This window comes from Perognathus longimembris, chromosome 3 (genome assembly GCF_023159225.1).
Source record: "Perognathus longimembris pacificus isolate PPM17 chromosome 3, ASM2315922v1, whole genome shotgun sequence".
NCBI classification, from domain to species: Eukaryota; Metazoa; Chordata; class Mammalia; order Rodentia; family Heteromyidae; genus Perognathus; species Perognathus longimembris.
Window position 1 is genome coordinate 93,443,501 of NC_063163.1, and position 17,141 is coordinate 93,460,641.

At 43.3% G+C, this 17,141-nt stretch overlaps 1 protein-coding gene across 1 annotated transcript; it reads left to right on the forward strand.

Annotated features, from left to right (window-relative positions):
- The first annotated feature begins 2,947 nt into the window (after nt 1–2,947).
- LOC125347997 (signal transducer CD24-like) lies at nt 2,948–3,599 on the forward strand. The gene has a single exon (XM_048340938.1). The coding sequence runs from the start codon at nt 2,948–2,950 to the stop codon at nt 3,179–3,181; it is 234 nt and encodes a 77-aa protein (XP_048196895.1). The 3' UTR covers nt 3,182–3,599.
- Nucleotides 3,600–17,141: the final 13,542 nt, after the last annotated feature.

Below are 17,141 nucleotides of genomic sequence, written 5' to 3' on the forward strand. Positions count from 1 at the left end.
ATCCCTACCTCGTGCCAAACTACAGAAAGAGAAGTTACAAGCTGTTGTCAGCTGTTAGCTGAAGTCACTGCCTCCACAGACATACATGTACAATGTCTATAAAAAGCATTCGGAAAAGAAAAGGTCCATGGGGCTGGGGATATAGCCTAGTGGCAAGAGTGCCTGCCTCGGATACACGAGGCCCTAGGTTCGATTCCCCAGCACCACATATACAGAAAACGGCCAGAAGTGGCGCTGTGGCTCAAGTGGCAGAGTGCTAGCCTTGAGCGGGAAGAAAAGCCAGGGACGGTGCTTGGGCCCTGAGTCCAAGGCCCAGGACTGGCCAAAAAAAAAAAAAAAAAGATCCTATGTCAGTAGTAATTGTTTCCAAGTGATAGCATTTCAGTGTTTCCAGACCTTCTATACTTACAAATTATCCTTTAAAGGATATTTGGGGGTGCTGGGAATATGGCCTAGTGGCCAGGGACAGTGCTCAAGCCCTGAGTCCAAGGCCCAGGACTGGTTAAAAAAAAAAAAAAGGATATTTGGGGATTAGAAAACAATATCGATCCTTAAAATCAAGTCTTGTAAAAGTGGTTACTTTTAGTTAAGAATCCACTAGAGAGGGAGATAGATGAGAAAATCTGGGCATGTTGGAGGAAGGAAAAGATCTTGAAAGTCATAAACAAAATAGTGGAAATCTAGTTCCATTTCTGAAGGAGAAAAAGAGGACTTGGACTTGGTCATTGAAGCTGAACATGTACCTTGGTTTTCCTAAGTGACTGAACAGTTAGAAACTTAGGAGGTTTATTTTAGCTGGCACGCTAAAGCTGCTCAGGATTCTCATTTCTTTCCTTCCCATCTCCTTTCCTCTGTATTATTATTTTTTTTGCCAGTCCTGGGGTTTGCACTCAGGGCCTGGGCACTGTCCCTGGTTTCATTTTGCTCAAGGCTAACACTCTACCACTTGAACCACAGCACCACTTCTTGATTTTTCTGTTTATATGGTGCTGAGGAATCAGACCAACGGCTTCATGCATGCAAGGCAAGCAGTCTATCATTAAGCCATATTCCCAGCCCCTCTCCTCTGTATTCTTGACCTATGTCCATACCAACTAATGATCCTGAATAATCCCAAGTAACACTGTCATTAGTCAATCTGTGTCATCCCAGTTGCCTCTGGGACCTCAATCGATTCTCTTCCTCAGCCCAGACAAAATGAGGAAGGCCAAACAAAAGCAGAAGTTTACCTGTCTTGGTGTGAAAAACAGGATTTCTTTTTAAAAATTTCTTTCATTTCCCAGTGAATTACAATTTAATCACATAAACATGCACGTTATTCATAACATACAAGAATGTGAAGTGTGAGTTATTTTCCAACTGAGATCTGATATAGACCAAATTAAAAATTGCAGTGACAGGGCTGGGGATATGGCCTAGTGGCAAGAATGCCTGCCTCATATACATGAGGCCCTGGGTTCGATTCCCCAGCACCACATATACAGAAAACGGCCAGAAGTGGCGCTGTGGCTCAAGTGGCAGAGTGCTAGCCTTGAGCAAAAGGAAGCCAGGGACAGTGCTCAGGCCCTGAGACCAAGCCCCAGGACTGTCAAAAAAAAAATTGCAGTGACAATAACTTGTCTAGTGTATCATTTTCCTTCTTAATAAAATCAGTGTTTGAAAGGAAAAAGCCTAGAGTCATAGAAGAGCATGAAAATCATGTGTTTATTGATAGCAGTACTTTTACTGTTAACTTTTAGGTTCCCTTGACTTAGTTTCTCATCTGCTTTCTAATGTTGCCAAATAAACAGACCTGTGCACAGGACACAGAAAAGTGTTATTCTCACAATAATTCCTTTCATGTCCTTTCAGGGAGATGCAAGAAGACATGAAAATGTGATGAACAATACAGAGTGCATTCCACAATCTAGTCTGATGCAGAAGTAATGACTGGGGTGCTCTTTCTAATAAATGTCTTGGCAATATTTGTGTCTCCAAAGCCTGGAATATAAGACGATATGTTTCAACCAGTAAAGAGGAAGACTCTGCATGTTGGAAACCTCTTGAGTTGAGACTCAGTGTTAAAGCTTCCTGAAAGATAGAGGTTATGCTTTGGTTCTGCAGACCAAAGCAAGGAATAGAAAACACGAAGCTCTCTTTCATGGTTTAGTAACACAGGAGTAACAGTGTATGATAATTACTGTTGTTAGGCATGCAATCCCATTTTCTTACTACTTAAAAACAATACTGTCCACAAGCCTTATTCTTATGAATTCTGCTGACAAACATCCCATCATTTGGAGTTCAAGTCTTGGGATGCTGACCTAGGTTTGAAAGAATCCAATGGTACGGGCCTGGCACTCAGATACTGGGACAACATGAAGAGAGTTCTCCTCACCTTTGTCAGGAGCTGGCTCATCTTCTGCAATCTTACGCCTTGTAACAACATTGTCTGTCCTAGTCTTCTTGTGACCTCCATTTTGAAAGGGCACTGACTGGGTGGAATGAGATTCAGAATCTGCCTGTGGACTTCTTGTACACTGTGGGTTCATCTCGACTGGACAGGTAAGCAGTGTGTGCTCCATTGTTCCCTCCACCCTGCATCCAGGTCCCACTGTCAGAGGACTAGATGTAACACCTGAACTCAGCTATGGGGCTGTGAAGATCTAATGTCTCCTTACTTATTCTCCCCATTCCACACCTAAGCAAATAATGCTACATACCGATTCACTATAATTGCCTCCACATGTCACAACAGGAACCCAATCCAATGCCATGAATCTAGGGCTTTATGGAAACTGAGTAAAATGAAAAGTGATATTGTATTCTTCATCTTTCATCCAAAGTTTTCTGTATAAGAAACCTAAGATGGCCACCTCGTTTGCGACCGCCCAAGCCACCTTGTCCCCACGCATTCTCCACACACCTCAGCAGCCAGCAGAAAGCACTGCGCCCCAACGGAGCGGACATGGGCACAGCAATGGTAGCCAGGCTGGGGCTGGGGCTGTTGCTTTTGGCACTGCTCCTACCCATGCAGATTTATTCAAACCAAACAGTTGTGCCATTTTCAACTAACTCCTCCCAGAGTACCACTGCTGTCCTCAATTCAACCATCACCACCACCAGGGGAGGCGGCAGTGTCCTGCAGTCCACAGCTGGTCTTCTCGTGGTTTCGCTCTCTCTTCTACATCTCTACTGTTAGACACTCAGGCCAAGCAATGTCTCTACTTCCCCATCTTCTCCACCCAACCCAAATGGCAACTACAAGTCCAATGTGGCAAGGAAGAAAAAGGTCTGCATCAAATCAATTGATTCCACGGCTTATTTTCTGGACACAGAAAGGGTTGAGGGTTCCAAATCTGACTCATTTGAAGAACATGTGAAGGCTTTGACAGAGGATGAATGCCAATATTGAATCTGCTGGAGTTTCATGTACCAGATGATGAGAGACAACATCCAAAGTTGAGATGATTTCCTCAAGTGTGGCTTAAGAAACAGGAACCCTTAAGTCTGCCTTGAAAACAACCCTAGGTTTTTGTCTAGAGATAAGAATGGAATATAGAGATACCATTTTAATTTTTTGGCTCATTAAATCAATTACTTAGGCCATACAACAATTAGATAATATGGAAGGCTTCCATGATACTATTCATATGTACACTAGCAGGAACTACCAGGCATTATGATAAGTCCTCAATGTATTGTTTCAGCAGTACTAATTTAATGCCCATATACTTGAGGAAAAGTTTCACATTGTTAAACTGTTACTGCTCTAAACTGAACTCTTTCGTTGTTTTGTTTTTGTTTTCCTTCCCTTTTGTGACTCTGGATTGGACCTTACATCCCATCTTATATGTATGTGCCAGGCCAATGAGGGCTTGGGATTCACCCCAGTCTAAGCATCCTGAATAAATCTTATCCTTACAAAGTCAAAAAAAAAAAAAAAAGAAACCTAAGATGGTAAGGACTATAAGGAGAAAGAAAATTGTCAAAAATTATATGAGGGAAAGACGAAGGTATGACTATAGGTGTCCGTGTTTTCAAGAAGAGGTCAGTCTAATGAAGACAAATTCATTAATTGCCTTTTTGTGCAGCATGGCCACAGCACCTGTTCCTCATACTCTCAAAGAATCTGGGCTAGAAAATAATCTGAAGATATGGACATTTTCGTCCCTCCAGAATAACCCAACTGAAAGCCTGAAGACAGGAGCCCATGGATGCGTTCTGAGTTTCTTCTCTGACCCTGGGAGAAACAGGAGTCCAGGTATTCTCTGGGGCATTTATTCTATCCTCCTTTTTCCAGATCACACAATCACTGTCATTGCTGAGGTGCATGCAGAAGTTTCACCCAGTGATACTGGAGATGTGGAAATAAAGAACGCCAGTGGGAATGTAATGCATTTCCTATTTGTGTCCCTTTTATATTCTATTCCTCATTTATCAACTGCTTCTTTGTAGTTTTCTTCTACTCTCTCCAAACTGAGAATTTTCTTGTTTTGGCAGTGTTATTCTGTACTGGTTCATAGTTTCCCCTATGGTATCTTTGAGTGGAAATGACATCCATACTTTTCTGTTCCATTTGAGAATTGAAAGTTTTCTTCTGACCACCATCCAGGCTTCCTCAAACTCTATGGTGCATTTTCCCAGGCCATCCTCAACCCTATATCCCCTTAATTGTTTCCTTAAGATGGTTTTATTTCGGGTGTACACTGAAATGCCAAACCCATTTGTTATGCTACTATCACCACAGTGAAGAACAGACCTGTGTAGACAGGACTGGACATGACCTGTGTTTCATATGTCTTTTCTTCTCTATCTGCAGGTGGATGCCATTGCTCGAGAAATCTGTATGTGTTCTCAACTCACTCCCAGGCTTAGGAACTATTTAAGTGCCAAGAAAGTTTGGCCTTTCTTGCCTGGTTTTGTTCAGAAGCTGGTCTTGATTCTGGTTTCCTGGAGGAAAAGAGGGATGAAGGTGTGCTGAACAGGAACAGTGATACAAGGGAGAAGTCTGACCATCTCATTTTGTCCCTGGAAGCAGCTATGTCAATTTGGTGTCATGTGGCCATGTGACCAGGGGGTGGGGGTGGGGGGTGAGAAAATGTCCGTGTTTCTATATCTCCATATCTGTGAAAGTCTCTCTCTTTCCCTGCAAAATATTTTAGAACCAATATAAATTTTGAAAAATGACCCATTATCAAGATATACTGCACTTTATTAATACACTCCTCCCCAAGCTAAAACTAATGGTTCAATAGGATCCTCACTCCTAACATGGTTATGATGCAGAGAAACATAGTCCACAGTATGATACTGACAATGGATGAGGATATTTTGAAGCCAGGCATGGGCCCAGTGTTGAGCCTCTGAGCAATGACTTGCATTCGTTATTTTGTCATGGAATCCTAATAACCACATCAGGGTGTTCCAGCTCCTAAGCTTGTGGTTGTAGGGCTCACATCTGCTATGGTACAAATAGGCACAGACTTTTCCAGTCATTAATGTCACATTTATAGACTAGATGGTCAGGATTATCTCCTAGGTTTGAGTGCATTGAGGCATGGATTAGCACAGTCAGATGAATATGTACCTTTGTCAGCACTTTCGCATAGCAGCTATTCATCACTGAGTTGTTTAATTCTATTTAGTGTGATTTTCAAAAGCCGTGCAAACAAATTCAATAGCACATGGGTACTAGATACAGTCACGAGTAACACAAGCTACCACTTGATTACAATCCTGGGACATTTTCCTGTTGGGCTCAATCTCCAGGACAGCTGAGTTAGAGAGCACCTATTTCTTCCTCGTGCAAAACTCCAGGAAGAAGTGTCCACACATGGAGTATATTCTGAGCTTAGGCCACTGACTCTATCAACACTCATTCATTGTGTCTACAAAATCTAGTCAGCAAATCACATGTTGAGTGGTTGCAAATGGTTAAAATTGCAGTGCTGTCGCATCATCTGTAGTTACCAATTATCTTTAAAATGGATAGTGAAATTACTAGAGAATAACTAGCCTAAAATTATACCCAATGTAAGAACAATGGTTATTTTTAATCCCAGCAAGAGAGAATATGCATGAGAGCATATTCTTCTTGGGAGAAGAAAAGATATGGGAAGGGATCAAAAAGATAATCGAATTCTAGTTCAGCTTCTGAAAAGAAATAAGAGGTGTCAGATCTGCTCAATAAAGCACAGCACGGACCTTAGTGCTCACACATCTTTTTAAACACCATCACACCAAATAACTTTCCTTTGGCTGGAAAGATAAAGGCTTCTAATGCTTCTAATTTCTTTTCTATTTCTCACCTTTCCTTATATTTTTGTCCCATGTCCACAGCAACGAATGATCCTAAATAATCCCAAGCAACATTGTCATTTTACTGACCATCAGTCTGCATCTTCTAGTTGCCTATAAGACCATGCAGGAGGATTCTGTTTCTCAAGCCAAGACAAATGAGGAGGACTGAAAGCTGAATTCAGCGTGCCTGTCTTTGTGTGAAATTCAAGTATTTCTTTGCTTCTCATTGTCATCAATATGATCATGTAAAGATGTGTAAGATATATGACACCTATTTTCTGTAAATGACCAGGAAGGGACATATTTTCCAACTGAAATCTAATTGTGGGCATCCTTAAAAATTGCCTTCCAAAGTATAATTTTGAGTCAGATGGTACATAGCTATCCTGGAGTAGGAAAAAAAAAACTGAGTGGGGGAGAACCTGCCTTCAGTAATTATAAGATTTAACACAATAAAGATCATGGAATTGTGAAGAGCTATTATCTCATCTCTCCAGTCACTAAACTCACCCCATACCTATAACAATCATGCTACAAGAGGATTACCTATAATTCTATTGAACAGGGCACAACGGAAACCCAAACCAATGCCAGTTATGTCAGGGCTCTAAGAAACCAAGTCATTACAGATGGAAACATTATATATTCCTCAACTACGTATCCAGTGTTCCATATATGAGAATCTTAGATGGTGCAGTCTCACAAGGAAAAAGGAAATTGTCAGGGGTTAGAGCAGTGGCATAATTGGTAGAATGTGAGCCAATGAGCAAAAGCATGAGAACAAGAGTTCAAAAAGAAAGAAAGCCATTTATCCAGGTGCTGGTGGCTCATATCTGTAATCCTAGCTATTCAGGAAGCTGAGATCTGAGGATCATGATTTAAAACCAGGCCACGCAGGAAGGTCATGAGACTCTTCTATTAACTATCAAACATGCTAGGCGTGAAGCTAGGATCCAATTGATAGAGTGCCAGCCTTGATCAAACATCTCAAGGATAGCACCCAGGTGCTAAGTTCAAGTCCCAGAAAGATACCAAATAGAGAAAGAGAGGGAGAGAGAAGGAAGAAAGAGAAAGACTGAAAGGGGAATAGAAGGGGAGGGGGAAGGAGGAAGGGATGGAGGGAGGAAGGGAGGGAGGGAGAGAGGGAGGAAAGAAGGAAGGAAAGATCAGAATTCAGGAGAGGAAAAAGAAACTTTTACGTTGGACACATGGGACAGCATCAAACTGCAGCGCTTCTGTAGGACAAAGGACATAGCTTGTGAGATAAACAGAAAGTCCACAGGTGGGGAAAAGATCTTTACCAGACATACAACGGACAAAAGCCTCATATCTAAAATTTATACAGAGCTAAAAAAATTAAATTCCTCCAAAACAAAACCGCAAAGAACCAACAGCCCCCTTAACAAGTGGGGTAAAGACTTAAAAAGAGACTTCTCTTGACTAGGAAATGAGAATGGCCAAGAGACATTATGAAAAATTGCTCTACATCACTGGCCATAAAAGAGATGCAAATCAAAACAACATTGAGATTCCATCTCACCCCAGGAAGAATGTCCTATATCAAGAAAACTAACAATAATAAATGTTGAAGGGGATGTGGCCAAAAGGGAACCCTACTTCATTGTTGGTGGGAATGTAAACTGGTTCAGCCATTCTGGCAAGTGTTATGAGATTTCTCAGAAGGCTAAACATAGAGTTCCCCTATGACCCAGAAACCCCACTTTTGGGCATCTACCCAAAAGACCACAAACAAGAACACGTTATAAAGCCACCAGCACAACAATGCTCATCACAGCCCAATTTGTCATAGCTAGAATTTGGAACCAACCCAGGTGCCCCTCAGTAGACGAATGGATCAGGAAAATGTGGTACATATACACAATGGAATTTTATGCCTCTATCAGAAACAATGACATTGCCCCATTCGTAAGGAAATGGAAGGACTTGGAACAAATTTTACTAAGTGAAGTGAGCCAGACCCAAAGAAACATGGACTCTATGGTTTTTCTCATAGGCAATAATTAGCACAGGTTTAGGCTAATCACAGCAGAAGATCACAAGAGCCCAATAGCTATGCCCTTATGAACACATAAGATGATGCTAAGTGAAATGAACTCCATGTTATGGAAATGAGTGTTATATCACTGTTGTAATTACTTTCAATATGCCATGTGAAACTATAGCTTCTTTTGTTGATGATCCTCCTGTATCCCCTTCCTGTGGTTGTCCCGGCACTATCACTGCACCTCATCTGAGTACCCTGGATACTGTATATACTGGTATTAGAATTAGAAAAGTGAAAAGGAATATCAAAATCGAGAGACAAAGGATAAAAAGACAAATGACTACAAAAGCAATACTTGCAAAATGGTTTAGTGCAAACCAACTGACCAACTCATGGGGGGAGAGTGGAAGGGGGAGAGGGGAGGAGAGAGTGAGGGAGGAGGTAACAAATACTATAAGAAATATACCCATGGCTTTACATATGAAACTGTAACCCCTCTGTATATTACTTTGACAATAAATAATTATTATTAGAAAAGAAAATCTTTTGGATGGGGGATGAGAGAAATTAATATTGTGAGGACAAAATTATATAAAGTGGCTCCCCCTGAGATGAATGGGATAAGACAACACTTTTCCCATAGGGGCAGAATCTGGGCTAGACAAGGACCTGAAGGTTCTCACTGCAACATAACCTGACCAAAGCCAGTAGCTCAGAGATACAGGAAAAATCTCCATGATTCCAGGAAAATGGGAGTCAAATTAATCATTTTGGACTTTCATTCTATTCTTCCTTGCTCAGATGATACCTATTTTCTCTGGGATTGTCATGTGTACTCAGCACCCTGGAGAAGTGAGGAAGCCATGTCACCTTGGCTTTGTCACCTTTCACACCTTACCCAAGGCTGAGGTCTCTCATTTCCTTCCATTTGTGGGCCTGTGCCCAGCTATCCCAGGTGCCCTTCTGTGGCCACACAGCAACGCTAGAGGGTTGTGTTAATGTGTTATTAGGACTAAGGTACAACTGCCCGCCCTGTCCCACTGGTTGTGTCTTGGAGAACTGAACAGTTCCAGCAAGAAGCCCTCTGTGCGGCAGGCCCAGGTCACTGCTACTCTCAGATCCATGCATTAGGCAGGAAGCACCAATGTGTATTCCTGCTCTAGCCAGGCACTACTATTTTGTGTCCTGTCATCAGCCCAGTGGCCTCATGTCTCATTCTATCAATAGGTATGTGGGAACTTTGGAAAATCCCTTTTACTGGCACGGTCCCAACCCTTTGTCTCACTGATAAAGGGGATTTCGATAAGTCTTGTTAGCTCTGATCTTGTGTTTGTCATGTCGAATAACTCAGATGTATGGCACTGGTGTGAGGAGTACATCCAATAGTTTCCAGAATCACCTAAAGTAATCAAGGGCATAAACCATTCACAATTAGAGCTGGTTGTGGTCACCACGTTGCCAAGATGGCTCTAATTAGTATCAATATCCTTATTTTACTCATAGTGACGAGAACCTGGAAGGCCTGTACAGGTTTCTGTCTTCTCTTATATAAGACCTCCCAGACTTCACCTCTGACAATCATCTGAACACACTGAAGCAGCCCTGGATAATAGCCCTTTCAAATACATCGTGCCCAAGGAATCTGATGAAGAAATCAAAGTGTCTGCAGGATGAGTTGTTTCTTCTGGAGCTACTTCCTGCTGTAAAGGGGCGAAGTAGTCAGGGGCCCCTGATTCATCATTTGTCCTGGTTCCGTCTAGTTCGGTTGGTAAAAGTCCTCATCATTTCCACGAGAATGGTTATCAAAGGACACTGGGTGTTATGGTCTCCTCTGGCTACCTCCTGCAGCTTTGGCACATCAAGTCCCTGGGGCTGGGGTCTTCAGGGTCCATATCTGCACTGGGCAGAGCAGTGTAGTAAGAGGATGGCCTTGAACTGCAAGTTAGTCACAAAATCCACACAGACCAAAGGCCAACCAAGTCTGCTCTCTGCGGCAGCCACCACAGTTTCTGAGACCTAGAGGGGGAAGATACCAATGCTACCCCAATGCAACCCTATGGCCACCAAACACAACTCTGGTGCTTTTGCTACGACCAGAGAAGGTCCAGGAGATGGGAAGACAGGACACGAACAGAACAGACACGTGGCATGAATTAATGGCGGCGGAGCTGGTCAGAGCCTTAGCAGGCTCACAACAAGACACTTTCACCTTCCAGCACTTGAATTGCAAGGCCACAGTTACAGAGTTTAGGGTGAGGGGCAGGGTTTCTCGGAGCTTGAGTCTCTACATCCCTGCCCAGCTTCGAGGAATTTGGCACGCCCATCACCTGGGGTGTTGGGCTCTGGCTGTACCTTTAAGGGGGCAGTCCCTAGAGGCCTGCCTCTTCTCCGGCCCTGGGGCTGCTTGGCTGTTATGCACTCCTACCCCCTTCCGGGTTCTACCGGAAGAGACAGCAAATGAGCCCCGCTTTCCGCCTTGGCCACGTGTGATATCATAATGGAGCCGAGCCAAGCCCAAGAGGGCGGTTCTGTGGGCCTTGATCTCCAACCATAGAGGAAGTTCTGTGACATCACTATGATGAGCAGCTTGTCAGCCTATTGCTAGTATGCAGTTAGTCCCTCCCCTTTCTGCTGCCATTACTGTTATATAAATCCCTCCCCTGAGTAAATCCGGTGGGAGTTCCAGAAGCTCACCCCGAGATGCCCGTACTCGTGTCCTGTGTTGTTCTTTAAGGGACCAAGGGGAGGAGGGGCGTCTCGCGACTATGCACCCCCAAGGTTTGCACATTGGGCCGCACTCCAGCCTTCCGCCCGGCGGGACAGGGCGGGATACATGCGAGGGTGAAAGGGAGCCCGACACTGGGGGATGGGTGGGCTTCCACCTCCAAGAGTTTTTGGAACCTTGATGGACAAACATCAATCACAAGAACAGAAAACCCTTCTTTGTGTCTTTCAAAGCAGATGTTTAACAAATACTGGTATCACAGGCAGGCAGAGTTTAGAGAGGCAGAGAGAGAGAGGGGGGGGAGAGAGAGAGAGAGAGAGAGAGAGATGGGGGGGGGGACTCCATCTGCCGGAGCACTCATAGAAGTTATGTAAGTCCAAAGTTGTAAGACTGGGCTCAAACAAGCAGCTTTTAGATTGTGTCCCTCCCATGGTAAGTGATTAGTGGAGCTGAGGAGTTAAATACCAAACATCCTCGGTATTGCTCTGGTCAGCTGAAATGTAGGAGACAATCAGCAATGGGGTCATCACCCCAGTTCCTGTGTCTCGGACAGAGCGCAGAGTGTGCCCCTGAAGCCATGGCCCTGTGGCCCTATGCTACAGTCATTTGGAGTGGGGCTTGGAACTTGGTGCCAAGATTTTTAGTGTGGCCCTGAAGCCACGGCCCTCAGGCCCTATGGTAAATCAGAAGATTGGATCCGAGCCCTCATTTAGATGATCACTTACTCTAGGTGTGAGGGCAAATTTGTAGATTGTCTTGGTGGATGGAAGTAGAGCACTCGGTCAAGAGAAGTTACTTTGGTGGTCACCTTGGTGGAGTTAGGACAGCAGAATAGGTCCCGGGGGGCAGCTTGGACCCCCCAGAAATGGGGGAGCAAATCCACTGGGGAACCTATCCTGGGTTCGGCACCAATGAAAGCATATGTCTTGGCCATCCCAGAGGACCATGCGGAGATAATCACAGGCAGGAGAAGAAGGTTCATAAGGAGGTTTATTAGTGGGGCCATAGTCCCCATGGGAGAGGGAGCTACATGGCGTCTGCACCTTATCCAGGTGGCAATTTTTCTCTCAGGAGTAAAGGGGAAGTAGTTAGGTAGTGAGTAGGAGTGGCTCATTAGGTATGGGTGGATCTGGGGGATAGTGGGAGGAGCTGAGGACCTAAGGCTAGGGAAATGCTAACAAAGATGAGAGGAGGAGTTTGACCAGAAGAAGGGAAACAGGCATTATTCAGGAGAAAAGAAGCAGTTAGTAGAGGTAGTGGATGTAAAAGGGTATAGGAGACAGTGACAGTTCCTTGGAGGAAGAGAATGTCACATATATTCTCTGCTGTTCATATTTGTGGAATTGGATGGCCAGGAAAGTGTTGGAAATTCAAATCTACCTTCCTCATTATAGTGGAGAAGCATTCTAGGCCTTGAGAAGGAAGTGTAGATGAAGAAGCAAGGGTGATAAGATGGGGTGACCCATGGAGGGAGAGGGGCTGAGGAAGATGTTTTAATAACAGATATATTTATACTTTTAAGAGCAAACACTCATATACAGCCCCGTGGACTAAACTAAGTTTATTAGTCAGTTATGGGTAACATTACCAATGAATAACAGTGAACTGTCTGTGTTCCTAGATGTCCTGAAAAGCTCAGTAGAAAAGGCATCTTCTGAAATGGAAGGCGATATACTTGGTGAGTTACTGCACTCTGAAATGGTAAGCAACATTTCTTTGCCTGAAATAGTGTTGCTATCTTCATTTCTGTACAATAAATATCACCAATTAAACCATGAGCCAAGAAGACTTGGGGCCTATGTGTAATCATAGCTACTCAGGAGGCTAAGATAAGGAGTGTGTTTCTAGGCAAAAGGTTCATGAAATGCCATCTTGGACAATGAAAGGATGCTATGGTGATATGTACCTGTCTTCTCAGCAACTTTGGAAGTTTAAATAGATACTGGTCCATACAAGCTCACTGAACACACACTGAATACACATCACAGCATCCAAACATCCCCAGCGTTGCACTTGTGGGACCCAAGCTCCCACATTCGTATGTTGAAAGACAAATCAAGACCCCTTCAGAGTGACTATACTATTGTTCTCAGTGAATATAGTGAATACAGGACCTACTAATGGCTCATTAACCCTAGTGTAGGGGGTTTATCATTCCTGTGTTACCCCTATCAATTTTTGTTGCTGTTTGTTGTCTTCGTTACTGTCCCTTAGTTTTGGTTGCTATATAGTCTCACAGACACAAAGGTCATGAAATATTTTCACACTAACTTTGGCATCTTTATTCATGTGAAATGCACGTCAATATATGTATCTTGATATTTCTGACCAGTTCATAGATCCTTGGAGAAGAACAAGTGAATATGTAGCACAATGTGCCCCACATCCGTAAATTCAGGAAGGATGTCTCCAAACACAGATCAAAGTGCATAAAATGTAACTAAGTATTTTCTGAGTAATAGGCTCAAATGTGTACCATTTAAGACCCTAAGTGAGTGACAAATAAGGACTTCAATGCAGTTGTTACAATGATATCCATATGACTCTTGTAAGTCTCCTGTGCCAGGGTTAAAGAACCTGTGTTAGTCCCTAACATAGGCCTGTCGTCCCTGAGGAGCCGTATCACTGTTAGCTTGGTTTTGGATTGCACCATGAATGTGACTGCTACTTTTAATTCTGCCCACAGAAACCACAAAGCACATGGTGCTACCTCAAGATAAAATGCTACAAAGCTTGCTGTTTTACTGAACTCAGTTCTTTTTTTCTTGAGTGACAGCTTCTTAAATTGAATGAACACATGGCTCCAGACTACCTTAGTATATATTGAGTAGGAGAAAATTATTTGTCTCTATTCTACTGTGTTCACTGATGTTACCCCATGGATCATGTTCACTTGAATGCTTTTTTGTCATAGTTAGGGACAGATTATCCTCAACAGTTTCTATTAGTTACTCTTCAGAGTAAATTCTAACACAGTTTCACAGATTTTAGAATATATGTTTTAGCTGGTAAGAAATCAACAGAAATCTTGCATTACTATTACCAAAATACTGAGCCCATCAGTTTCCCATGTAGTTCCAGCCTCTTATTTAGTCTCTCTTTTCACTGAGGAAGATGTTCTACAAACAGTTGTATTATGACTTTTTAGAGCAAAAACTTACACAGCACTCTCTGATCTAAACTAAATTCTTCTAATTATGTTTAGCATTAGTAATAACAGCTAAATCATCTGTGTTCCTAGCTATTATGGAAATTTTGATAACATCAAATAAAGATATGCAGGAAGAAGACCTGGAGAACTTTTGATGTCTCAATTGGTAAGGCAATCATCATGCTTTTAAATTAAGACAAACCATGAAGTAGTTAAAGGGTGTAAATTGAGATGAGAAGGAGAATGTTTCTAGGCCATCCCATGCAAAACCTTCATGCAATGTCATCTTAGCCAGTAAAAAGTGGCTGTGGTGATATGTGTCTGTCTTGTAAGGTATTTGGGAAGTAAAATGGTAAAAAAAAAAAAAAAAAAAAAAAGTCATGTACGGCTGGGAATGTGACTTCATGGTTAGAGTGCTTGCCTAGCATGCATGAAGCCCTGGGTTTGATTCTTTATTACCACATAAACACAAAGGGCTGGAAGTGGTGCTGTGGCTCAAGAGATAGAGTGCTTGCCTTGAGAGAAAAAAAATAACCCAAAACATCCAAGGACAGTCCTCAGGCCCTGAGTTCAAGAGCCTGGACTGGCAAAAGAAAAAAATTATGTAGTCAGGCCCAGGCAAAAAGCAAGACACTACTGGAAAAATAAAGTGAAACAAAAAGAGCTCAAAGTGTGAGCCCCTGAATTCAAATAATTTAGTAGTACAACCTGGGGTCAGAAACTTGGACACAACTAAAAAGGAGGTGAGTTGAACAGTGAGGTCAGAAGATTTGCATTACCCGTGTGAGAACAGAACCTTCAGGGTGAGACTCATAAGATGGAGAAAAGCAATGATGAGCTCCAAGTGGAAGCTCAGAAATAGCAATGAGAGATTTTTGTTTAATGTCATGAAGGGGAGATCAGTGGCTTTTACAGGTGGGAGCTGCTTTGTTTTGCTACTGGAGAGATAAACACTGGTAATGATGTGATTGACATAGGAAAGAGTTGAGGGGAATAATCAAGCCCCTCTCCCTCCATGGAATGGGTCACCCCATCTTATCACCCTCGCTGTCTTCATCTACACTCCCTTCTCAAGGCCTAGAATGCTTCTCCACTATAATTAGAGGGAAGTAGACTCTAATCTCCAACATACTTTCCTAGACCTCCAATTGCACCAATATGACCAGAAGAGAATATTTGTGACATTCTCTTCCTTCAAGAGGCAGTCAGTGTCTTCATGAATTTTTCCCATCCCCCTCCCTCTGCTACCTGCTTCCTTTCTCCTAGTCCTAGTTCTCCTGTCATTGTAGACTGCAATATAATTGGGGGCAAGATTAAGGATAGTCTCTCTCCACAACAATGATGTCCTTCCTAAATCAGAAATATTTTCCACTGTTCTGAGGCTGTGTGGACCCTTCACCCCTATCCCTCTGTGGACCCCCCCCCCCCCATATATAATCACAATCAACTCTGTAAAAGTGAATGGTTTATGACTTGGATTGTGTGGGCTAATTTTGGAAAATACTGAATGGACTTCTCACACCAATGCCATACATCTGAGTTATTGGAGATGACAAACACAAGATCAGAGCTAACAAGACTTATCCAGGGCTGGGGATATGGCCTAGTGGCAAGAGTGCTTGCCTTGTATACATGAGGCCCTGGGTTTGATTCCCCAGCACTACATATATGGAAAACGGCCAGAAGTGGCGCTGTGGCTCAAGTGGCAGAGTGCTAGCCTTGAGCAAAAAGAAGCCAGGGACAGTGCTCAGGCCCTGAGTTCAAGGCCCAGGACTGGCAAAAAAAAAAAAGACTTATCCAAATCCCCTTCATCAGTAAGTGAGACAAAGGGTTGAGACCGTGCCACTAAAAGAAATTTTCCAAGGTTCCCACATACCTATTGAGAGAATGAGACATGAGGACACTGGGCTGATGTAAAAACAGGACACAAAACTAGTAGTAGACCAGCTAGAACAGGAATACACATTGGCACTTCCTGCCTAATGCATGGATATGAGAGTAGCAGTGACCTGGGCCTGCTGCACAGAGGGCTCTTGCTGGAGCTGTTCAATTCTCCAAGACGAAATCAGTGGGACAGGATGGGCATTGTACCGTAGGCCTAACAGCACGTTCCCACAATCCTCTAGCATTGCTGTGTGGCCACAGAAGGGCACCTGGGATAGCTAGGCACAGGCCCACAAATAGAAGGAAATGTGAGACCTCAGCCTTGGGTAAGGTGTGAAAGGTGACAAAAGCCAAGGTGACATGACTTCCTCACTTCTCCAGGGTGCTGAGTACACATGACAATCCCAGAGAAAACAGGATGAACCCACCTGCTCTGGCAGTGCCCTGTAATCCGGCACTGGAGGGGAGGATAGAAAAGGAGGTGCTGCTACAAGTACGGAATACAGAGGGAGAAGGATGACTTCTCACCATCCCCTGGTCTACTCCAGGGCAGCTTTGTCTGGAGGGCTGAGGTTGTGAGTAAGCACATCCTGTCCCATCTGATCTCAAAACCCATGCCAGAATCTCTTGCGAATCATTTCCAGAGAGTGCTGTCAAGCAAGACTCATAGGGGGAAAAAAACCCATCTTCCAGTACCACAGAAAGAAAAGACAATTACAAAGCCAGAACACCCAAAACCTCTTACTACTCAGTCATTGAAATATGGAAAGAGACTGCCTTTCATATGAATCTGTAACCCCTCTGTGCCACACTTTTGACAATAAAAAAGAAAGAAATATGGAAAGAGAAAATCAGACTTCTGCACATCTTGGCTTTTCCTTTCTGATTACATACTACAATTCCTCAGACTCCAAAGAGGCAGGTGTGCCCTGACATCACTTGTTGAGTCCTTCCTGGGTTATGATCATATTTCTGACTATCCTCTTCCTTTGATACTGTTGGACTCATAGATATTCTGTGTAAAGTCCTCCTCAGAAGCATGAGCAGTAAGTTATTTGAAAGTCATGCTCTTGTCTGTCCCCATGACACTTGAG